The sequence below is a fragment of the Micromys minutus genome (assembly GCF_963924665.1).
Source record: "Micromys minutus genome assembly, chromosome: 24".
NCBI classification, from domain to species: domain Eukaryota; kingdom Metazoa; phylum Chordata; class Mammalia; order Rodentia; family Muridae; genus Micromys; species Micromys minutus.
The window spans coordinates 19,730,831-19,751,902 of record NC_137959.1 but is presented as its reverse complement, the minus strand read 5'-3'; the positions used below and the strand labels follow the sequence as shown (position 1 = coordinate 19,751,902).

The 21,072-nt window shown below is 41.0% G+C and overlaps 1 protein-coding gene across 9 annotated transcripts in view; it reads left to right on the top strand.

Moving 5' to 3' along the window:
* CNOT1 (CCR4-NOT transcription complex subunit 1) overlaps nucleotides 1-21,072 on the top strand; it is a 74,846-nt gene that overhangs the window by 1,094 nt on the left and 52,680 nt on the right. For all 9 annotated transcript variants that reach the window (XM_080937122.1, XM_080937121.1, XM_080937116.1 and 6 more), the window contains exon 2: nucleotides 10,133-10,407. In XM_080937122.1, coding sequence (XP_080793248.1) covers nucleotides 10,306-10,407 — 102 coding nt within the window. In that variant the 5' untranslated portion in view covers nucleotides 10,133-10,305. The remainder of the gene's footprint in view (nucleotides 1-10,132; nucleotides 10,408-21,072) is intronic.

Sequence of the window (21,072 nt, the reverse complement as noted above, 5' to 3'; positions counted from 1 at the left end):
AACTTTATGAGGGGTAACCGTCCCCCTGCAGTCATTTCAACAAATATTACACTCACTTTCCGTGGACATTTAATCCATCCAGCCAAGGCCTTGTATCAGTGAGCTTTAGCTCCAGATGTCGAGTTTCTTTGGGGCCTATTTTTTATTTTTGTCTTTTCAAAACCGAGTAACAGTACCTGAGCTTCCTACCTGTCTGGTTGCTGTTAGATCCTTTGTGATTACAATGGAGATTAAAAAACAACATTCAGCCAATAATTAATCGTACCCCTTATTAGAGAAAATGCCAGCATTTCCCTCATGACCTCTCTCCTTGGAAAAGGAGAATGGATACATGTATGAAAATGGTGGAGGTTTAAGTAGGATCTGTTTTATGTGATGTGTGAGGACATTACAGATTGTTTTCCCGTTGCAGGAAAGTGGACTTGAAGTGTGGGCTGATGATGGTAGCCAGACTTAAAGTATTGAGCAGTGCCTTCCCTCAATGGTAGCATGCTAGTTAGTAAAGGTTCTTTTTTTCCAGTTGACAGGGGCCTGCCTGGGAAATTTGGTTCCTTTTTGCCTGCTCCAGTCTGGTTAGTGGAAGCAAGTCTAGAATCGAGGCACAAAAAACCTGACCTGACATTTAGTTGGGTGTGGTGACACTGACTGCTTGTAATCCTAGTAGTATAGAATGAGGCTTGGAGCTCTTTGTGATTGCTTTATAGCCACTTACTGAAATCTGGCCTCAACAACAAAAACAGTGAAAAAAAACAATACTGATATTGTTGTTGTATCTGAAAGTCTTTTTACTAATCACTAATACCTGAAAGTCTTTTTAAACCCAAGATTAAAATTTGTTGAATAATACACACAGTGAGCTTAGCATGCCTGTGCCACAGCCCATGTGTGGAGGTCAAAGAATAAGTTTCAGGAGTCAGTATTCTGACTCTTGATGGATCTAAGGTCCTGTGGCAAATAAATGCTTTTATCTTCTGAACCATCTTGAGGCCCTTAGGATTATAGTCTTAGAGGTTGACTTTATTTTTTTTTTTTTTTGTCGGCTTTTTATTTTATTACTTGTGCATGTGTTTTGTTCATATGTATGTGCACCATGTGCATGCCGAGTTCAGAAGAGGACATTGGATCCCTTGGAAACTGGGGTTATGGGTGATTTGGAACCACTTGCTAACTTGGGACTTCTGCAAGAGCAGCAAGGGCTCTCTTGACTTGTGGAGTCATCTCTCCAGCACTTTCTTTTGAGACAAGGTATTGCTTTTGTAGTTCAGGGTAGCCACAAATTCAGAGTCCTGTCTCAGTTTACTAAATGACAGTGTTACAGCACTGTTGGGTTATAGACTCATCACCACATGACCTAACCATGTTCTGTCACTTTAAAACAAATTTATTGTGAGTGGGTTTATGTTGGTATGGTGACTTCACACTGCAGTACTCATATCAAGGTTAGAGGACAACTTTCAAGAGTGGTTTTTCTACTATTTGGGTCCCAAGCATAGAACGCAGGTTGTCACACTTGGTGGCAAGTGTCTTTACTCACTGACGTACTGTACTTGTCCCCATTTGATGATGCTTGAATGAACAAAAATAGTATCTGCCCTTTTGAAATGGCATGTTTGCTGACACGTACTCACACTCTGTATGTGTTGTTGGGACTTGAACACAGACCTGGACTTGCTGGGCAAATGCTCCACTCCTGAGTTATGGTTTGCCCTTTGTCCTCCACCCTCGCCCAAGGACTCATTATGAAGCATAGGCTAATCTTTCACTTGTCATCCTGCTTCCCAAATGCTGAAATTACAGGTGTGTGCCATCACTATGTTTTGGGTTTATTTATTACTTGTTTGTTTTTATTTAAAGACAGAATTTTTCTGTTTAGCCTTGGCTATCTTGGGACTAATTCAGTTTGTATACTAGGCAGGCCTCACATCTTCCTGCTGCTTCTCCCAAGCTTTGGGGTTAAAGGTGTTTGCCACTACCTGGCATGTTTTGTTATATTTTTAATTAAAGATATATGTGTATGTAAGTATGCCTTACTGTCTTAACCACTAAGTCCCAAGAACAGAACAAAAGTTTTCATTTGAAGAATTAGCTGAAATGATGGGCCTAGTGTCTCAGGTCTATAACTCCAGCATTGAGGCTCAGGCAGGAGGATCGGAGGTTAAGGCCAGCTTTAACTCATGGTTAGTCTTGGTATAGGAGGACCTGTCTCAAGGGGAAAAAAGAATTAACTGAAACACTTCTTAAAATGACACTGAATAAGTTTTCCTGTTTCAAAGTGAAATCCCAATGAGGTTTTTGTTTTGTAGCTCTGAGCGTGGTATTTGGAATCTAGAGTCTACTAGGAGATCTGCTAAACTACAATCTTGGCTCCTAGTGAATATAATGTTAAGATTTTATATATAGGAAGTCCAACAATGCTTTTCTGTTGGTTCACAGTTTTATTACACATTCAGGTTTGGAAGTTAGAAGACAACTTTGTAAGAGTCAGTTCTTATCTGATGGGGCCTGAGAATTGAACTCAAGGTATCAGGCTTTTCCAGTTGACACAACTCACTGCTTTGCTTTCTTCTTGAGTAGGGGTCTCACTGGGTATCAAGAAACCATACAGGCCTTGATCTCAATGACCCAGTTCTCAGGTGTTGGGCTTAAGGGTGCTAGCCACCAGACTGGGCTGGCTTACAGTTTTATTAAGCATGTTTCAAGGGCCAAATGATAATCACTGTGCCTAGTTTTTATGTTAATATTTATATATTTGTAAGAATATAGCAAAGCAAATAAAAGTCATTCATTGAAAAGTTTTTTGAGAAGGTAGTAATTAATCTGAGATGCTGTGTTATGATTTTTTTTCAAGCAGCCTCTGGAAGGGTAGTTTAAAGCAGTGTAGGTTTAAGAAGTTCTCCAGGGCTTGGAGATGGATGGTTCACTGGGTAAAGTTGGAGAGAACTAACTCTACATACAATTAGTTCATTGATCTTCACATGTTTGCTCTGGCATGGGTTATACACACATACAACAATTAAGTTTCAAGCCAAGGCAGGAAAACCCATAGTAAGATCCTATCTTGGAAAACCAGATTTCCATAGTAAGATGAGGATCACCATACTAAGATCCTATTTTTGAAAATCAAAACCAAAACATTTCAATCTTTCATTGTGGGAAACTCAACTTTAGAATGTGGCTTAATTTTGTTATACTTGTTAAAATGCAATTCTTGAAGTTTAAATTAATGAGATAATAAACTGTAGGGGAAAGTTTGTTGTGATGGTATGTCTAATCCAGTCACCAAGGAGGTTGAGACAAAAATAGCTTGAGTTTTATACCAGTATGAGGGTACAAAATGAGAGCCTATCACAAACATAGAACTTTGTGTGTGTGGGGGTGATGATCATCTAATTACTTGAGATTTGAGTGATAGATGTGCACCTTGAAGAACACAACATATATTGTGTGTAAATGCAGGCACACATGGCTTTGGCATTAGTGTGGCTGTCAGAGGACAACCTCAAGTGTTGGTCTTCACTTTAACAGTCTGTTGTTTTTCTGCTTTATGCCTGGCCAGCTGGCCCACAAGTTCTGGGATTCTCTCTGTCTTGACCAGGATTATGATGGGCACTACAGTTCCTGGCTTCTACTCTGAGTTCTGAGATTAGAATTCAAGTCCTCATGTATAGGTAGGGAGCACTTTTAACCACACACCATGAAAATTTTCTTTGTGGAAATAGAGCTACTGTGTATAGCTCTGGTTAATTTGTAATTTGTGATGTGAACAGGCTAACCTCAGAGTTGGAATGCTCTTCCCACATGGTGTGATTTTAGACGTGTACTGAAATACTGTCTTCCTTTTTAAGATTATATATGAAATGTTTTGCCTGTGTGTTTGTGCATGACCAAAAGAAGGGTTAGATCACCTGGTGCTGGAGTTGCAGGTGACTGCTAGATGTGGGTGTTGGGAAGTGAGTCTTGAGTTCTCTGTTAGCATGCACTCTTACCCTTAACTGCTGTGCCATCTTCAACTACAGTCTCAGTTTTCCTTCTTCTCCTCTTTGTTTAAGCTAGTAGTACTGTGATTTAGTCTCTGCTGGCCTAGAATTGGAACCTTACTGCCTTAGGCTGCCTGGGCATAGGGGTGCAACTCTGCCATGTTTCCCTGTCTTTTTGGGGTGAGGGGATTAGAGGCTTAACTTGTACCCTTGCTGACCTTGGAATTCATTGTGTAGACTATTAGATATCCACTAACTGCCTTTTGAGTGCTATGATTAAAGGTATGTTGACTGTGCCTGGGTTGCTTCTAAAGTGTGTCTTGATGGTGGGAGGGGCTGCAAAAGAAATACCCTTGGGTTTGTTTTTAAATTGTGTGTGGGAGAGTTAGCCATAGTCCTTTCAGAATTTACAGAATAACTTTTCTTTTTTTTTTTTTTTTTTTGTTTTTGTTTTTGTCCCCCACACAAGGTTTCTTTGTAATAACCCTGGCTGAAACTTGCCTTGTAGACCAGGCTGGCCTCGAACTCAGAGATCCACTTGGCCATCTCTTTCAGTTGTGGGATTAAAGGTGTGCGCATCACTTTCCAGCTGTGTGCAAACAGTTGCTTCTTAATGCTAGAAACCTTGGTGATCTTGAATTGGTTGAAATGCATTTTCGTGCTCAGGGGTCTACATTCACCCATTGTGATGATGTCTGCATGGTCTTTAACAAACAAAAAAGCCAACAATGTAGTTTGTTTTTTTTTTTTTTAAATTTGTATGGGTGTTTAGCCCACGTGTATGTCTGTGTATATATGGTGCTCTTAAAGACCAGAAGGGGGCATTATATCACCAAAACTGGAGTTAATCAGTTGAGAAGCTGCCACATAGGTGCTGTGAGTAAATCCCAGGTTCTTCCAGCTAGCCATTGCTCTTAACCACTGAGCCATCTCTGTAACCCCTTATCTTTGTGTTCTGGTATTTCTTGAATTGTGATTTTTAGATGTAGTTGAGGTAATCTTGGTGGATGACAGTGGTTCTTTGCATGTTTATTCATGTTGGTCATTACGCTCAACAGACTTGTCACTCAGAGACTTACCAGTAAGAGGGCATCTTGAAGGGTAGACCAGTATTTTTATTGTACTGAGGGAGCCATTTTCTCCCAGGAAGGTCCTCTTGTTTTGAAAGTACATGGGCTGCTTTTGATAAGTACTTGTTCTGAATATGTGCTGTCTTCTCAACAACAGTCTAAGAAAAGTGTGGCATCCCAGGTCCAGTTTTCTCTTTCAGGAGGGTGGGAGGAGGGAAGGACGGAGGGAGAGAGAAAGAAAAGGACTAAGACACTTTGTACATGAGAGTGTGCTTGAGGGTAATGTAGGTCAGGAAGAACTGTGGGTGTCAGTGTTTTCCTTTCACTTTGAGGCAGGGTGTCTTAGTTCACTGTTACATCATGTTTGGCTATAGTTGGTCTAGGAGCTTCAGGGGATTTCCCATCTCTACCTACCGTTTTGCAGTAGGAAAATTGGGATTACAGACACCTGCTACCATGTTCAGCTTTATGTGGGCTCTGGGTATCTAAACTCAGGCCCTACTGCTTATGCAGCAAGTGCTTTACCCATGTATTCATTTCCCCAGTCCTGTTTTTTAAAAAGAGAGTGTCTGTCTGTCTGTCTGTCTATCTGTCTGTCTGTCTGTCTAGGCCAGGGGCATTAGATCCCCTGGAGCTGGAGTTACAGGTGGTTGTGAGCCAGCCACCTGACATGGAAACCAAATTTGGATCCTGAGAGAAGCAAGTGGTTTCAACCATTGAGCCATGGTTCCAGCCTTCCTAAAAATACTCCTGACATTGGGCCCAAGAATAGAATTTTTAAACATTAAAAATGTGTGTGTTTTAAAGATTTTGAGACAGTCTCACCATGTATTCCTGGCTGTTTAGAACTATGTAGATCAAAATAGCCTTGAACTCAGATCCTCCCGCCTCTTTCCTGAGAACTGGGATTAAAGGTGTGCACCACAACACTTGGTTGGCCCTTGTGGGCTGGTGATACATGTTACCAGTAACCTTATTGATACATGAAAGTGTAAAAGACATCTCTTTGAGTGAGCCTCAGAGACAAAAAACATTTTCAGACTTGGTCTACATTGTTATCTTTCCCTTTCTTTCTTATTTACTGTTTTTTTTTATATGAATGCTTTGCCTGCAAGTATGTATCTTTTAAATGTGTGTGCCAGGTGCCCTCATATCAGAAGATGTTGGATCCTCTGGAACTGGAGTTTGTGGGTGGTCCTGAGCCACCATCATTTGGGTGCTTGGTAATAGACTTTGTCCTCAACAACTGCTCTTAAACTGTTGACACAGTTCTCTAGTCATTTGGTCCCTTGTTTTACCCTCATCTTTCAGTGGGGCGTGGTAATGCACACCTGTAATTTTGTTGCCCTCCAGGCTGAAGCGGGAAGAAAAATTGCCTGTCAGTCTAAGCTACTAGTGATATATCTTTAGATACACAGAAAGAGACCTTACCAGGTTGTGTTTTATCTAGAAATTGAATATCTGGGTACAGAAAGAAGGTTCACAAATCTATAACTGTCCTCCTGTCTGCCTCCAGAGTATTACAGGTTTGTGTTTCTGTGCTGGCCTAGCTCATGTTTAATTAGTATGTTTTTGATTTATCTCTTCTGCTCTTTTCTTAGCCATTTGTTTAATACTCTTTAGTTTGTGGTTTATGTAGCTTCTTTTTGTAAAAGTGTGACTGTGTGTGTATACAAAGAGTGGTATACACAAATGCTTAAGCAGAATGTAGACTAAAATACTTCTTGCATATATGTATATTTATGAATGTGTGTTCATCAGTCACCTATTCATAGGTAATTTTTTAGATTTGAGTGCTCTATGTGCATGTACAACTGGGCCAGAAAGGGGGGGGTGGGCATCATATCTCTTTATAGTAGTTGTGAGCCACCATGTGGTTGCTGGGAATTGAACTCAGGACCTCTGAGAGATCAGTCAGTGCTCTTAACTGCTAAGCCATCTCTCCAGCCCGTTGGTATTCTTTTGCTGACAAGTATTGCAGTTGACAATATTTTGTATGTAATTAGAAACTTTGGAAGTATGTAGATTATTAGAAAGATTGCCTTTCTAAGAGGCTTTTAAGTGAAAGTCTCTTTGTAATCACTGTTAATCACGACCATGTTATTCTTTGGTCTTACATACTTAGTTGTGTTTGGTAGCTGTTCTTTATTTACCATTTTTTAAAAAAGCAAAATAAAAGTGAGATTCAGCATTTTGCAGCTTTTTCCATAAACTACATGGATAACATCTGGTAGCTATGATTATCTGTTGGGTATTCTTTAGCATACCAAATGTTCAAGAGACTCTTTAGGGTGGTGTTCTCTAGTGAAAATGTGAATGTCCTTTCTTAAGCTTTTCATTCTACCGGATAGGAAGTGGGTGTTTAAGAAAACTTTTTAAGTGGTAATTTTGCCTGTTGACAAAGTTCTGTGGAACGGCAGATAACCTTTATGCCAGTGGAATTTTCTGTTGTTCCTGCTGGTTTTGGAGAATTACTCAAAATGTCTTTGTCCCCTGTGATTACTATTTTTTTTTTAAAGGACAGGGAAAGGGAAGACAGTGCTGGGGACCAAACCCAGAGCTTTTTGTGGGCTAGACCAGCCCTCCATCACTGAGCAATATCCAGCCTACCGAATAGTAAATCTTTCATTTACTTAAAAACATAACTGTCCAGGTAATAGTTGACTTGTGTTATATTGCTGTGACATTAGTGATGTTTCTTTTTGTGGGTGTGTTTATTTTGTGACAGTTAACCTTGTGTAGCCTCTGTACCCTCAAACTCAGTGCTGAAGAATTAAATTCAACTGTCTTAATGCTACAACTCTTTAATATAGTTCCTCTTGTTGTGGTGACCCCCTAACCATAAAGTTGTTTTTGTTGCTACTTCATAACTGTAATTTTGGTATTGTTACTAATAGTGATGTACTTATTTTTTGGGATGGGGATTGATCCACCAGTTGAATCACTGATCTAGAATATTGACATTACAGAAGTGTGTCATCATGACAAGTGGTCAGTGCGCTAGCAGTTTGCTCTGTATAGCATTGTTGTAGAATGGCATGACTGGGGGATGGACTTAATGGTTGCAGGTTAGTGTGGTTGTTTCCTATAGGTAGTTATTTCCAGTGTAACTATTCTAGTGACACACAACAAATCCTGGGAGGCTTAGAAGGATGCATAAATGTGTTTCTAAGGGAGAGAGGGACTTGTTAAAATAGTTTTTTGAGTTTATTTTTTTTGTGTGTGTGTTTATGTGCAGGTGCCTGTAGAGGCCAGAGGGAGAGTTGTGAGCTGTCTGGTATAGGTGCTAGCAATTGAACTAAGGTCCTTCTGGAGAGCTGTACATATCCTTTTTTTTTGTTTTTGCTTTTCAAGACAGGTCTTTTTCAGTGTTCATTTTTTCTTTGTAACGTATTTTTAGGTCATGGGTGTTGGTGTTCTTGCCAGCATGTATGTCTGTGTGAGGGTGTCAGATAATACTGCTATGTAGGTGCTAGGACTTGAACCCTGTTCCTCTGGAACAACATCCAGTGCATCAACTGTTGAATTGTCTCTTCAGCCCTGCTCTATATGTTAATTGCTAGGTTCTCTCTCATTAGCCAGTGAGATTGCTTAGTGGCTAAAGGCACTTAGTGCCAAGTCTGATAATATGGTTTTGATCCTGAGTTTCACCTGCCTCTGCCAGTTGTCAGCTTCCATGTGGGCACCGAGAACCAAACCGGGTCCTCCAGAAGAATAGTCACTGCCCTCAATCTCTAAGCCATCCCTCCAGTCCCAGGAATACAGTCTTAATCAAATTTCAAGGTTTAAGATTATTAGGATGATAAATGTTTCATTACTGTTAAGACATTTAAAGATAAAGGTTTAAATTTTATGAATTTGGGCCTGTAGAGATGGCCCAGTGGTTAAGAGCTCATGTTGCTCTAGGAGAGGGCTGGAGTTTGTTCTCCAATAACTGCATGAGGCTACTTTAAACAGTCTATTAACTCCAAATCAAGAGGTTTCTGGGACCTACTCTGGCCTCCACAGATATATATATGGAACCTTGTCAAAATCAACAAAATCTTTATGTCTTAAATGCTAAGGCTTGAATTTGTAATGGAAAAGAGTTTGTGTTGGTTTGGTTTTCTTAGGTATTACTTAGGGTACTGGCTGGGGATAAACCAATTAACAACCTGCCATTTTAGCTTTATTATTGTTTGGGGTTTTCTTTCCAAATTTTTAAAAATTAACTTAAAAACTTTTCATTTTTTGAAACAGGGATTCCCTGTATCCCTGGCTGTCTTGAACTCACTCTGTAGATTAGGCTGACCTCCTGCTGGCCCTTTTTTTTTGAGACTGTGAGTCTCACTTTGTAGCTTTTGCTGGTCTGGAACTTAATATGTCAACCAAGTTAGGCCTTGAATTCGCAAGAGATCCTCCTGTCACTGGCTCTTGAGGGTCTAAATTATTTTTATGAGCACTTTCAACTTTGGCTTCTGGAGTTCTTGCTTGGCTTTCAGTTAGCCATTTAAATTTCTGCAAGGTGTATCCTGAAGCACTTTAAGATTCTATAGTAGTGTGAGAGAGTCAAATCAGTCATTGTATCTATCCTGTGGGAAAGGCACTAAAGTGAGGTGAGTCTGCTCACACCGTAACTTTACATCTGCTCTCATCCTGAGGCTGAGTGAAAGGCAGTCTCACACACAATTCTAACTCAGTGTGCTCCTGAAGTTGGTTCTGAAGTTGATAAAATTGATAAAATAGACATCTGAAAAGTTGCAGATCTTTTCTGGCACAGTGGTGCTCTCGCCTTTAATCCCAACACTCAGGCAGAGGTAGGTGGATCTCTGAGTTCTAAGACAGCCAGAGCTACACAGAGATCCTGTCTCAAAAAAAAAAAAAAAACAAAAAAAAAAAAAACAAAAAAACAAAACAAAACAAAACAAAAAATCCCAAACAAAATGAGATATACTATCTTTTAATTTAGAGCAAGGCATTTTTCATCCTCACTGGTTGAGACATTATAACTAGTTTTAAAAGTGTACTTAGTAACATTTTAAATGAGAGATGAAAGCTCTTTAACCTTCCCCTACAACTGAATTCTGGAATTTTATTTTTGAACAGGTGCCATGTTTCAGAACAGAGTAAGACACTTGGTGAAGAAGAACTGAAAACATTTACAGATACCAGAGATAGTCTAATTACAGAGAAAGCATTAACCTGTCTCTGAGGTGACTAAAGGGGAATAATGGTGATTTTGCGCCGGGCTCGGCCGCCTGCTTCCGCCCCAACCAGCAATGAATCTTGACTCGCTCTCGCTGGCCTTGTCTCAAATCAGCTACCTGGTGGACAATTTAACCAAGAAAAACTACCGAGCCAGCCAGCAGGAAATACAGCATGTAAGTACTCTATTCAGAATATAAACAGCACTAAAGCAGAAACAAATAGCCAATGATAATAAGTTGGCAATTTATATTACAGGTCATAACTTCTTTGCGTTATTTTGCTTAAGAACTGTACATAAAAGACCTTAATACCAGTCTATGGGTATGTTCATGGTTTTTTAATTTAATATAATTTAATTTTTCTTTTGAACAAATACGAAGCCAGGGATAGTCACACATGCATTTATCCTAGCACTTGGAAAGCAGAGGCAGGTGAATTTCTATGCATTTGATGCCAGTTCAGTTTGCATACTGAGTTCTTGGTCAGCTAGCCACGGCTCCATAAAGAAACTGTCTGAAAAACAAACATTAATTAAAAAAAGCAGTAAAGAAACATGATCTGATTGGGTTCTGTCTAGCTCTACCTTTTTCAAAATTCTTCAGCATTAAGAGGGAAGGGATCAGTGGATAAAGTGCTTAAGCCCACAAAGAAAGCTGGGAAACTCTGGCAGCTTGCCTGTAATCTTAGTTCTTTGAAGGCAGAGAGAAGCTTCCAGGGCAATGTAGATCAGCCAGATTAGCCGAGATTGGTGAGCTCTGGGTTCAGCCACAGATCCTGCCTCATATCAGTAAAGTAGGGTGGAGGAAGGCATCTGATTTCAAATTTGAGCCTCTATAGGCCCCCTTACACTCATGCAGCTGTAATGGTACACGTGTCCTTGTGCTAACAAGTCCAGGTATACATAAAAAGGATGAAACTGCACTGCAGGTATAAGATACTCAGTGGTAAAGTGCTTGCTTAGCATAGTTCGGTAACAATCATCTGTGGGCAGTTACCCATCTTCCTGGGAATGAAGCTTTGATTCACAAATAGTGATGGAACATTTGTGTTCCACCTGTCAATTTTTACATCTTTGGAGAAGTACCTGTTTTTTTGCCCTCTGGAGCTGGAGAGATGGCTTTGCAATTAGGAGCACCTGCTGCTCTTTCAGATACCTGGAGTTTAGTTTTTAGCACACACATTGGGTGACTAAACAACTTCCTATAACTCCAGTTCCAAGGTATCTGATGTCCTTGTGTTCACACACACAGGAACACACACATACAAAGCCAGCTCTTTGAATCTTTACTTTTTGTAGTATAGATTTTACATGTGTTAGTATTTGATTCAATCTTTATGAACACAAAGTAGCTAGCTGAGTGTGATGTGTTCCCACTTGGAGATTGAAACAGAATTGCTAAAGATAGAAGCAAAAGGATTTTGAGTTTGAGGCCAGCTGGGCATTCTATAACCTTGTTTCAAAAAAAATACGGAATTCTCTACTTTCTGTAGAGAATTGTAGGTGATTCATAGATGATGCACATAAGTCAAATGTGTATTTGTTTGTCTCAGCCAAAACTAAGAAAAGACTTACACAGCAGTATTCAATTTTGGTTCTTTTATTTTGTGGTATTTGTGCAGCAATTGAGGTAGTTTTTTGTTTTTGTTTTTTTTAATTTTTAAAAGATGTTTAATATGTGGACTATGTGGCTTGCCCATCCATTTCTACACACAGGCAATGAGTATTACGTTTATTTCCCTAAGTATCCTTTCAAAGTCAGTATGTTTGAATATATAGGAGATAAAAATGCATATGTTGGCCTTTTTAAATAGAATGAAGGCATATGCTAAACTGCCTGTTCTCTCCTTTTCTTTATTTTTCCCGTTTCTTTTCCCTTTTTCTTTGCTCTTAACTTTCCTTTTCCTTTTTCCTTTTCTTTCCTTGAGAGGGTTTCACCTTGTAACTCTGGCTGACCTCAAATTTCTATACAGACCAAGCTGGTCTTGAACTGCTTGCCTCTTCCTATCAGATGCTGGTCTGAGCCACTAGGCCACTTGAGTTTTATTTATAAGTGTTGCTTGTAACATGTATGTGTACCCTCCATTTACCTAGTGTCTTTGAAGGTTAGAAAAGCAAAGGCATTGGACCCCCTGGAACTGGCACTCCAGGTGGTTGTATGCCTCCATAGGGTGCTAGCAACAAAATCTAGATCGTCTGTCTGCAAGAGCAGTAAATGCTTTTAACCACTCAGTTTTTTCTCTAGCTGTGGACAGTCAAAACTAACTATTCATAGAAGACTCACGTCTCATCGCTAATTATCTTTGGTTTGGATTAATTTTGAAGGTTATGTTCCCTGTGCTCAGCATGGTGATGTAAGTCTTTAATTTCAGCTCTTAGGAGGTAGAGGCAGGAGGATCTCTTAAGTAAAGACTAGCTTGGTCTGCAGAGGGAATTTAGGATAGCTAGGGCTGCACAGAATAATTTTGCCTGGGACCCCTCCCCCCCATACAAAGATGGAAGCAGGGAAGAAAAGGAAAAGCAGATTTATCTGTTAAGCATCTATTTTGGCTTCTCCCGTGTAGGCCTTTACTTCTAAGCCCTTTCTCCCATATGCTTTGTCACATACTTTTACTACTTTTTTACATTATTTTGTTTTTAGGGGAAAGTAGAACCCCAGGTCTCCTAGGGAGGTCTGAGGAGAACTTAAAGGAGATGGTTCTGCTCTCCTACCAGGTGGGTCTCAGGAGTTTAAAGCTGTTAGGTTGGCAGTGTGTGGATTAGCCTGCTTAGCCATTTGCTGGCCCCAACAGTTAATTTCACTTATTTTGAGACAGGGTTCACTTTGTAGTCTTGGCTCTGCCTGCCTTCCATGTGCTGGCATTCAAAACATGCACAACAATGTCTTTTACATTACTTTAACTGTTTTAAAATTTAAGGTCCCTGTCTCTTCCTCCCCCTCATGTGCTTGTGTCTTTCAAATAGATTTCATTCTATTTTCAGGCTGTACTCCTGCTTCAACCTTTCAGGTATTGGGGTGATAGGTGTGTAACACCAAACCTTACTAATCTAACCACCTTTTTATTAAAGTGAGATGTATATACAGAGCCCTGGCACATACCGTGTACGAGCGAGTTTTCACCAATTGAGCATCTATTTAGTGTATTTGTAAAGATCAAGCAAAGAGACGACTTTTACTCACTCTCTTGTCGGTTACTGAATACAGCACCTAGACTCAAGCTCTCTATTTTTAGGCATATACTTTAGATCTATCACAAGACATGTATCTTGATATTGGGAACAACCTCAAGATCCATCAGTGCTATTCTGTAAGTGTTGGAACTAGTGTTTTGAATAGCATAGATGGCTCTTTGGTTGAATGAAAAAATGCAAAGCATTGTGGCACTTGAGTCATGGTGTGTGTAAAATTAACATAGTGTGTTCAAACATTTGTATTACTGTAGATATTTTTAAGGTTGTTTAGTGGCAGTTCACATCTTTTTTTACAATTTTTATTTTTTTAATTAAAAAGCTTTTAATATATTTTAAAAAATAACTTGTTAATTTAGTGTTATGACCTGTAGTGTTATGAAATTGATTATAAGTCTGTCTGTCTCTTCCTCTTTTTGAGGTGGTTTACTATATCTATTGCTAGCCTGGAACTCACAAGGCCTTAAACTTTGGTATTGATGCATTTGCTTCTGCCTGCCATGTGCTAGAATCAAAAGTGTGCTTTTGAAACAAGGTCTCTGGAATTTCTGTTTGTGTTTTTAACGTGTGACGTGATGTGTCTGTAGGCCAGAAGAAAACTTTGGGTGTTTTCCCTCAGTTGTTTCCCACTTTTACTTTTTATGAAAAGCAGTTCCTCTGACTCCCCAGTGCTGGGATTATAGGCATGCCCTGTGTTTTAAGGTTTTACTGCTGTGAAGAGACACCATGACCAAGGCAACTTTTATAAGGACAACATTTAATTGTGGCTGGCTTACAGGTTCAGAGGTTCAGTCCATTATCACCAAGGTGGGAACATGGCAGCATTCAGGCAGGCCTGGTGCAGGAGGAGCTGAGAGTTCTACATCTTCATCTGAAGGCACCTAGCAGATTATTGGCTTTTGGGCAGCTAGGATGATGACCGTAAAGTCCACACCCATAGTGACACACCCACTCCAATGCCACAGTTCCTAATAGTTATACTCTCTGAGCTGAGCACATAAAACCATCACATTTCACTCTCTGGCCCCCATAAGCTTGTTCACACATGAGTCTATGAGGGCCATACATAAACATAGCATAATGCAAAATACGTTTAGTCCAACTTCAAAAGTTCCCATAGTTTATAGCAGCATCAACAGTGTTAAAAGTCCAAAGTTCAAAGTCTCTCTGACATTCATCCAATCACCTAACTAATCCCTAAAGCAAGACAGGAAACCAGCTGGGCAAACTCCAAAATCTGCATCTTCATGGCTGATGTCAAAGCAAATCTCAACTCCTTTTTCATCTTTGTTGACTGTAACAACATTCTTTCTCCTGAGCTAATTCTGCTCCTTGTTACCAGCTATCCTCAGCAAAATATCACAGTTCTAGCATATCAACTATCTTGGCCTCCAAGGCAACTTCAACATTACAGCTTCTTGTTCTAATGTCTGGAGTCCACACATGATCTTCTGGACTCTTCTAAAAGAATTTTCATCACTTCTCCAGCTCTGCCTTCTGTAGCACACTAAGCTCAGGTTGATCCACTCCACTACTGCTGTTCTTAGTGGTCATTCCATGGTACTGGCATCTCCAATATGCTGGGGTTTTTGCTGCAGCTAGGCTTCACCAATATCCTTTCATAGGCTGTCTTCATGGTGCCAACTTCAGCTCCTTTGCATGATCCCTTAAGTCCTGTGCTGTCAACTGCAATTGGCTATACCTTCACCGATGGCCTTCCATGGCCTATCAAAGTGCCAAGCCTCAGCTGCTCTCCATGACCGACCCCTTCATGCCTTCATATCTAGTACCACCACAGTGACATGACCAAGTATAGCTGGAGCACAAGGTACAACTTTTGCTATCTCTAGAACACAGGTTGTTTGTGCTCTCAGAAAACACTTTCCAGAAGATTTTATTCCAGTGATGCTGGTCTCTTCTTAATCACTGCTAATTTCTTAGCTCCATATAACCAGCACCAAATGTCCCAGTAGTCCCCTTTATTCTTGACCCTAAAGCCAGAGCCAAATGGCCAAAACTGCCAAGTTCTGCTGCTTGCTGAGGCTGGAACATGACCCCCCTTGTTGTATTGCACTATCAACTTTCTATTTTCCAACTATTTCACTGCCTAAAATGAACACTCTTGAATGCTGGGATTAAATGTGTGGTAAATCCACCAAGCCTGGATTTAAGTTTTTTACCTAGAGTTTGCTCTTTGTTCTTGGCCAGCCTTCAACTCAGTGATCTACTTGTTTTTGCTTCCTGGGATTAAAGGCTTGTACTACCATGCCTGAGTCTAAATTTAGCTGTGTAGAATCTTGCCCCAAGGTCATTATTTCCTTAATATTCAATTTACTATCCTTCAATGCAGCTCCATTTCACTTCCCGGTGCCCCTTTAATGCTCTGACAATATACATTTTATGTTTTGTTCTTTCTCAGCCTGCTATGCTTGTTCAAAATGCTCTTCATGAGACTTAAGACGTTTCTTGAGAGTCTCTTTATTTTAGCTTCAGGCAGACCCTTCAGACAAGGGCAAAAAGTAGCCACATTCTTCACTAAAATACCACCAAAAACTTCTCTAGGCCACATATTGAAATTCTTCACTGAAACTTCTTGGGCCAGGTTAGCACAATTCAGATCACTCTCAGTAACAAAGTCTTTTATATTCCTACTAGGATGGTCCATTAAGATCCATTTAAAGTATTCCACTGCTTTCTAAAATCCAAAGTCCCAGAATCCACATTCTTCCAAAAAAAAAAAACCATGGTCAGACCTATCACAGCAATGCCCCAGTCTCTGGTACCAACTTAGTGTTTTATTGCTGTGAACAGACTCCATGGACAAGGCAAATCATGAAAGCATCTTGTTGGTGGCTGGCTTACAGGTTCAGAAGTTCAGTCCATTATCAAGGCAGGAGCAAAGTGGCCTCCAGACAGGCATGGTACAGGAGGAGCTGAGAGTTCTACATCTTCACCTAAAGGCCCAATACTGCCTTCCAGGCAGCTAGGATGAGGGTCTTAAAGCCCACACCCACAATGACACACACACTCCAACAGGACCACACCTCTTAGTAGTGCCACTCCCTGGGCAGAGCATATATATGACACACCTGCTACAATGCAATGCAGTGATCTTCTCTGGCCAATTAAGATAGGATCTTACACCAGGCTCGTTTTAAAGCTTGTTATCCTTCTGCCACAGCTTCTTAAGTGCTGGAGTTATGAGTATATCACCATACTTGATGTTGTGTTTAATAAAATGTGGAAGTATGGTGTGGCAGGAAGGGAGCATCTACGCAGTAGACAAAGAAGGTTTATTGGTGGGATGAGAAGGGGACCTGGAAAAGGGGTAGAGGCCGAGAAAAGCCGGGGATTGGAAAGAACGGAAAGAGGAGAGAGGAAGGGAGCCAAGAGGGAAAGAGGTTAGCCAGGAACACCTGGGGCGGGGGAGCAAATGGTGTGAGAGAGGGAGGGGATAGATAAAGATTGGTCTTATAAGCTTAACTCCAGGATTATACCTGTTGTTGGATAACTATTGGGTGGAGCCTAGAAGCTAACATTCCTCCATTTTGGTTTAATTAAAAATGAGTTAGGAAGAGGTGATGATGGGGCAGAAGTGGGGTCATCATGTTAAGTACTTCCTGCTGACTTTTAGAGTGGGGTTGTCTTCTGGGAACCTAAGAAAATTGGGATGAGGATGCTATACAAGTCCTGGCAGAGCTGGCTGTTTTCATTGTTGTCCTGGGTTCTGTGCAACTATCTGTGACTAGGAAAATGCAGGCCCTGTATGTGTGTGTGTGTGTGTGTGTGTGTGTGTGTGTGTGTGTGTGTGTGTGTGTGTGTAGACTGGAATGCCAGATCTTGGCAAGATGCTGAAACACAGAGGCAGAAAATAAAAGGTAGGTTTAGAAGAAAACTTTTTCAAGTAGGTGTACATTTGAAACCCTTAGGCTCATGGTCTTGTAGTAGGGAGTTCCAAAATCAGGGAACAAGGGAGGAATCCCACTCTGGACTAGGCAACAGGTGGGGAATTTAGGCTATTGATTGACAGGGGTACTTATACAGATGAAATCCACTTGATCCATGAGAAGTAGACCTGAGGCTTATAAGAATTTCAAGTTCACAAAAGAGATAAATTTGTTAACAGCATGAACATTCTTTAAGGTGAGCTCAGAGAAAAACAAAACCCTTTTGCGGAGCCAGAAGGGTTGTAAGAGAGGATTTCCCCCTCTATCCTGATGACTGAATTATAAATTCAGCAAAGATGGCTAGCAGTCATTTGGTTGCCCTTAATCAAGACAGCGCTTAAGCTATAGCTCTGCCTGTTTTTAGCCCTTAGTAAAGATGGCTATAAGAATGGAACAGCATTCATTTCCACAAGCATATGCAGTAGCAGTGTATTAGCAAAGAGACAGACATGCTTAGACACATGTATTATCTGGCAGGTGTGGCTGATTTGGGGCACACATTGCACTTGGGTATCCTGCCTCCACTGCTACTGCTGCCAAAAGTTTCTATTGAGACACAGGGACCAGTAGCTGCAGTTCTCAGTTTGCCGGAGGCCTCAGTTCTCTTTGACTGAGACTATTTAATTAAAACTTTGTGTGTGTGTGTGTGTGTGTGTGTGTGTGTGTGAGAGAGAGAGAGAGAGAGAGAGAGAGAGAGAGAGAGAGAGAGAGAGACAGAGAGAGACAGAGAGAGAGAGAGAGACAGAGAGACAGACAGAGAGACAGACAGAGAGACAGACAGAGAGACAGACAGAGTGCGCACGAGAGTGCGCACGAGAGATCGTGTCGTGCGTGTGCAAGTATATAGGATGGGAAGAAATTTGAGATAAAAGACTTAGGAAGGTCAAGAGTGAGTTTAGACAGAAATCTGGAAATTATTCCTAGAGTTGCAGGAGCAGGGAGCAAGTAAGTGATTAGACACACAGTTGCACAGTTGTGACCACACATCTGTGTGGTACAAACCCTTCTTTCCGGTTGTTCACAGAATGGAGGACTCAGGCAGGAAGAGCCCAGTTATTGTTCTAGCTTTAGCCTGATAGATTTCATTTAGCACCCAGGCTTCATTTTATGTTTAGTGTGCCCCTAGTTTGAACTTACTGGAAAAACCATAACTTGTTCCAAGAACAACCACTCTACACTTAGTCACTGTCCCCAGCAATAGCCATTTTATTCTAGCAACAACCAATCAGTATCAAGCATGACCTGTAACTTTACTTTTATAAAAACCTATTTTTAATGATGATTCTTAAATGCTTTAACCTCCCTTTTAGTCCACCATTTACCAGAGGTAGTAGAAAAAAAGAATATAGGGGAAGTGGACCAATTTCCATCTATGTTGTCTGGGACAGTTCAGTTCACAGAAGTCACCACCACTCACACACACTTCACAGAAATACCAGTAGTTTAGTTCAGTAGTGTTGGGTTGACAACAGTGGTGACATAGACTAGCATGAACAGCCAGGCCTCAGCCTCCACATGAGTCAACAGGAGGTACCAACAGGAGTGTGAAGAGAAGTTCTGGGCTGTGCCTCTCTCAGGGAAATGAAGATAACAGACAAGAGACCAACAAGTATTGCACAGCTAGCTCTGCAAGTAAGCCTAGCTCAGCCTCTAGTCCTGTGTATACCCTCCAAACACTACACTTCTTTCCATCTTGTCTTAGCTGGCATCACTCTCTCAATCAGCCTGAGTTCAAGGAAGGAACAAGAAACTACAATGCACCACCAAGTTTTTTTCTCTCTCTATGGAGTCTCAACAAGTGGATTTCAGCTACACGATGTAAGGCAGACCAGTACATGTGTTAATGAAGAATCCTTCATCACATGTCCTTTTACCTGCTTTCTTTAACAGAACATCCTTCACCGTGTTTGCTTCAGGGAAACATTCCTTTATGATTCTGCTTTAGCCTTTTACCTATGTCCATTTCAAGAAAACACTCCTTTATGTGTTTGCTCCAGCAAGACCATCCAACACTACTGACTTTCCAAAGAACCCTTACGTTTTCATTCCAGTATCTAACATTCCAGATAAGATTACTCAAGCTGACTCCCATTGTTTATGGCCATTTGAAATCATTACCAGCCAGCAGAATTGCACCAAGCTTACAACCTTTAAATGTCAACCAATCATGTAGTTGGAAAGCTCTTCACCCGGCTTGTAACCATGATAAAAAGTCATGGCATTACCAGCTCTGGGCCTTCCACATCCATCCACTGTGTTGGAGAGGTTTTCAGGTCTGAGTTTGAACCTAAAGACTGCTTTTTTGCATGGGAGTTGGACTCTTGGAGGTCTTTGGGGAGCTCATGATCTTGGCATTGCAGGGAGTATGCCTGGGCAGTCTTGCTTTACCTGGTGTCAGGCTTTTTTTTTTTTTTTTTTTTTTTTGAGACAGAGAGAGAACCTGAGCTAGTGCAAGAGGAAAATACCCAGAGGGAGCACAAACTTACCAATAGGTTAGTTGGTGTGTAGATACATGCAACAGTCAGTATAGAGGGGAGACATCCTGTAGAGGACAGGCAGATAGGGTTTCAGGATCCCAGCTCAAGTGTGCATGAGTGCCTGGAGAGCCTGTCCGTCATGGCACCGATGTATTTTATAAAACACAATAGTGTAGTACAGTGGGAGGGAGCACTTCAGAGGAAGCCATGTGACAGACCTAGTATAAAGGTTTGCTGGTGAGATGGGAAGGGAACCTCAAAAAGCGGTAGAGGCAGAAGAAAGACTGGGGATAGAGAAGAACAGAGGAAAGGAGAAAGGGGAAGAGACTCTCTGGGAACACATGGGGGAGAGTGGTAACGAGTGGTCTTATATGCCTGAGTTTTGGCTTGTATCTGGCAGGCAGAGACACAGTTGCTAGATAACTGTTGAATGGATACTAGAGGGATTCTAACACTTGGCAGTTTAAAAAATTATGATTAAAAAATAATATGAGCATACAGGCCTGCACATGCATATGGCCCTCACATATGTGAGGCCAGAGGACAGCTTACAAGAGTCCGTTCTTTTTGACCTTGCAGATTCTGGGGGTTGAACTTGGCCTCAGTCTTCATAGCATTCATCCTTACCCACTATCGTTTTTTTGGGGGCATGGAGTTTAAGACAGGGTCTCTCTGTTTTGCCTGGATTTACTCTGGTTGTCTTGGATTTACTCTGTATGCCAGATTGGCTCCAAACTCAGAGGGGCCTGCATCTGCCTTGTGAGTGCTGGGATAAATGTGTGTGCCACCGCTGCCTAGCTACCATGCCATCTTGCCACTTTTTAACTTTTAAAATTTTTATGTGAGTATTTTTCTTGGTTGTATTTTGGTACTATGAGCATGCCTGGGGACTTTGGAAGTTACAAGAGGTTGTCATAGGAACCCTTGGAACTTGATGGCTGTGGGGGCTGGGTATTGAACCTGGATCCTCTACTTACTCTTAGCTGTTGAGCTGTCTCTCCAGCCCAGCTTGGTTTTTTTGAAAATGAGTCTGACTGTATGTTATGCATGTGCACCACTATGCCTGCTCTACAAAGTTGCACAATCTTCTACCTGCTTAGCTTGTTTGACTGGGCCTGTGATGCAGGTTGAGGTTGTATTCCCTGGAGTCTGGAATGTAGGATATAACTTACATGTCAGTTCTGCAGGATAGGGTGGAATGAAAAGAAGGTGGGATGAGACTATGAT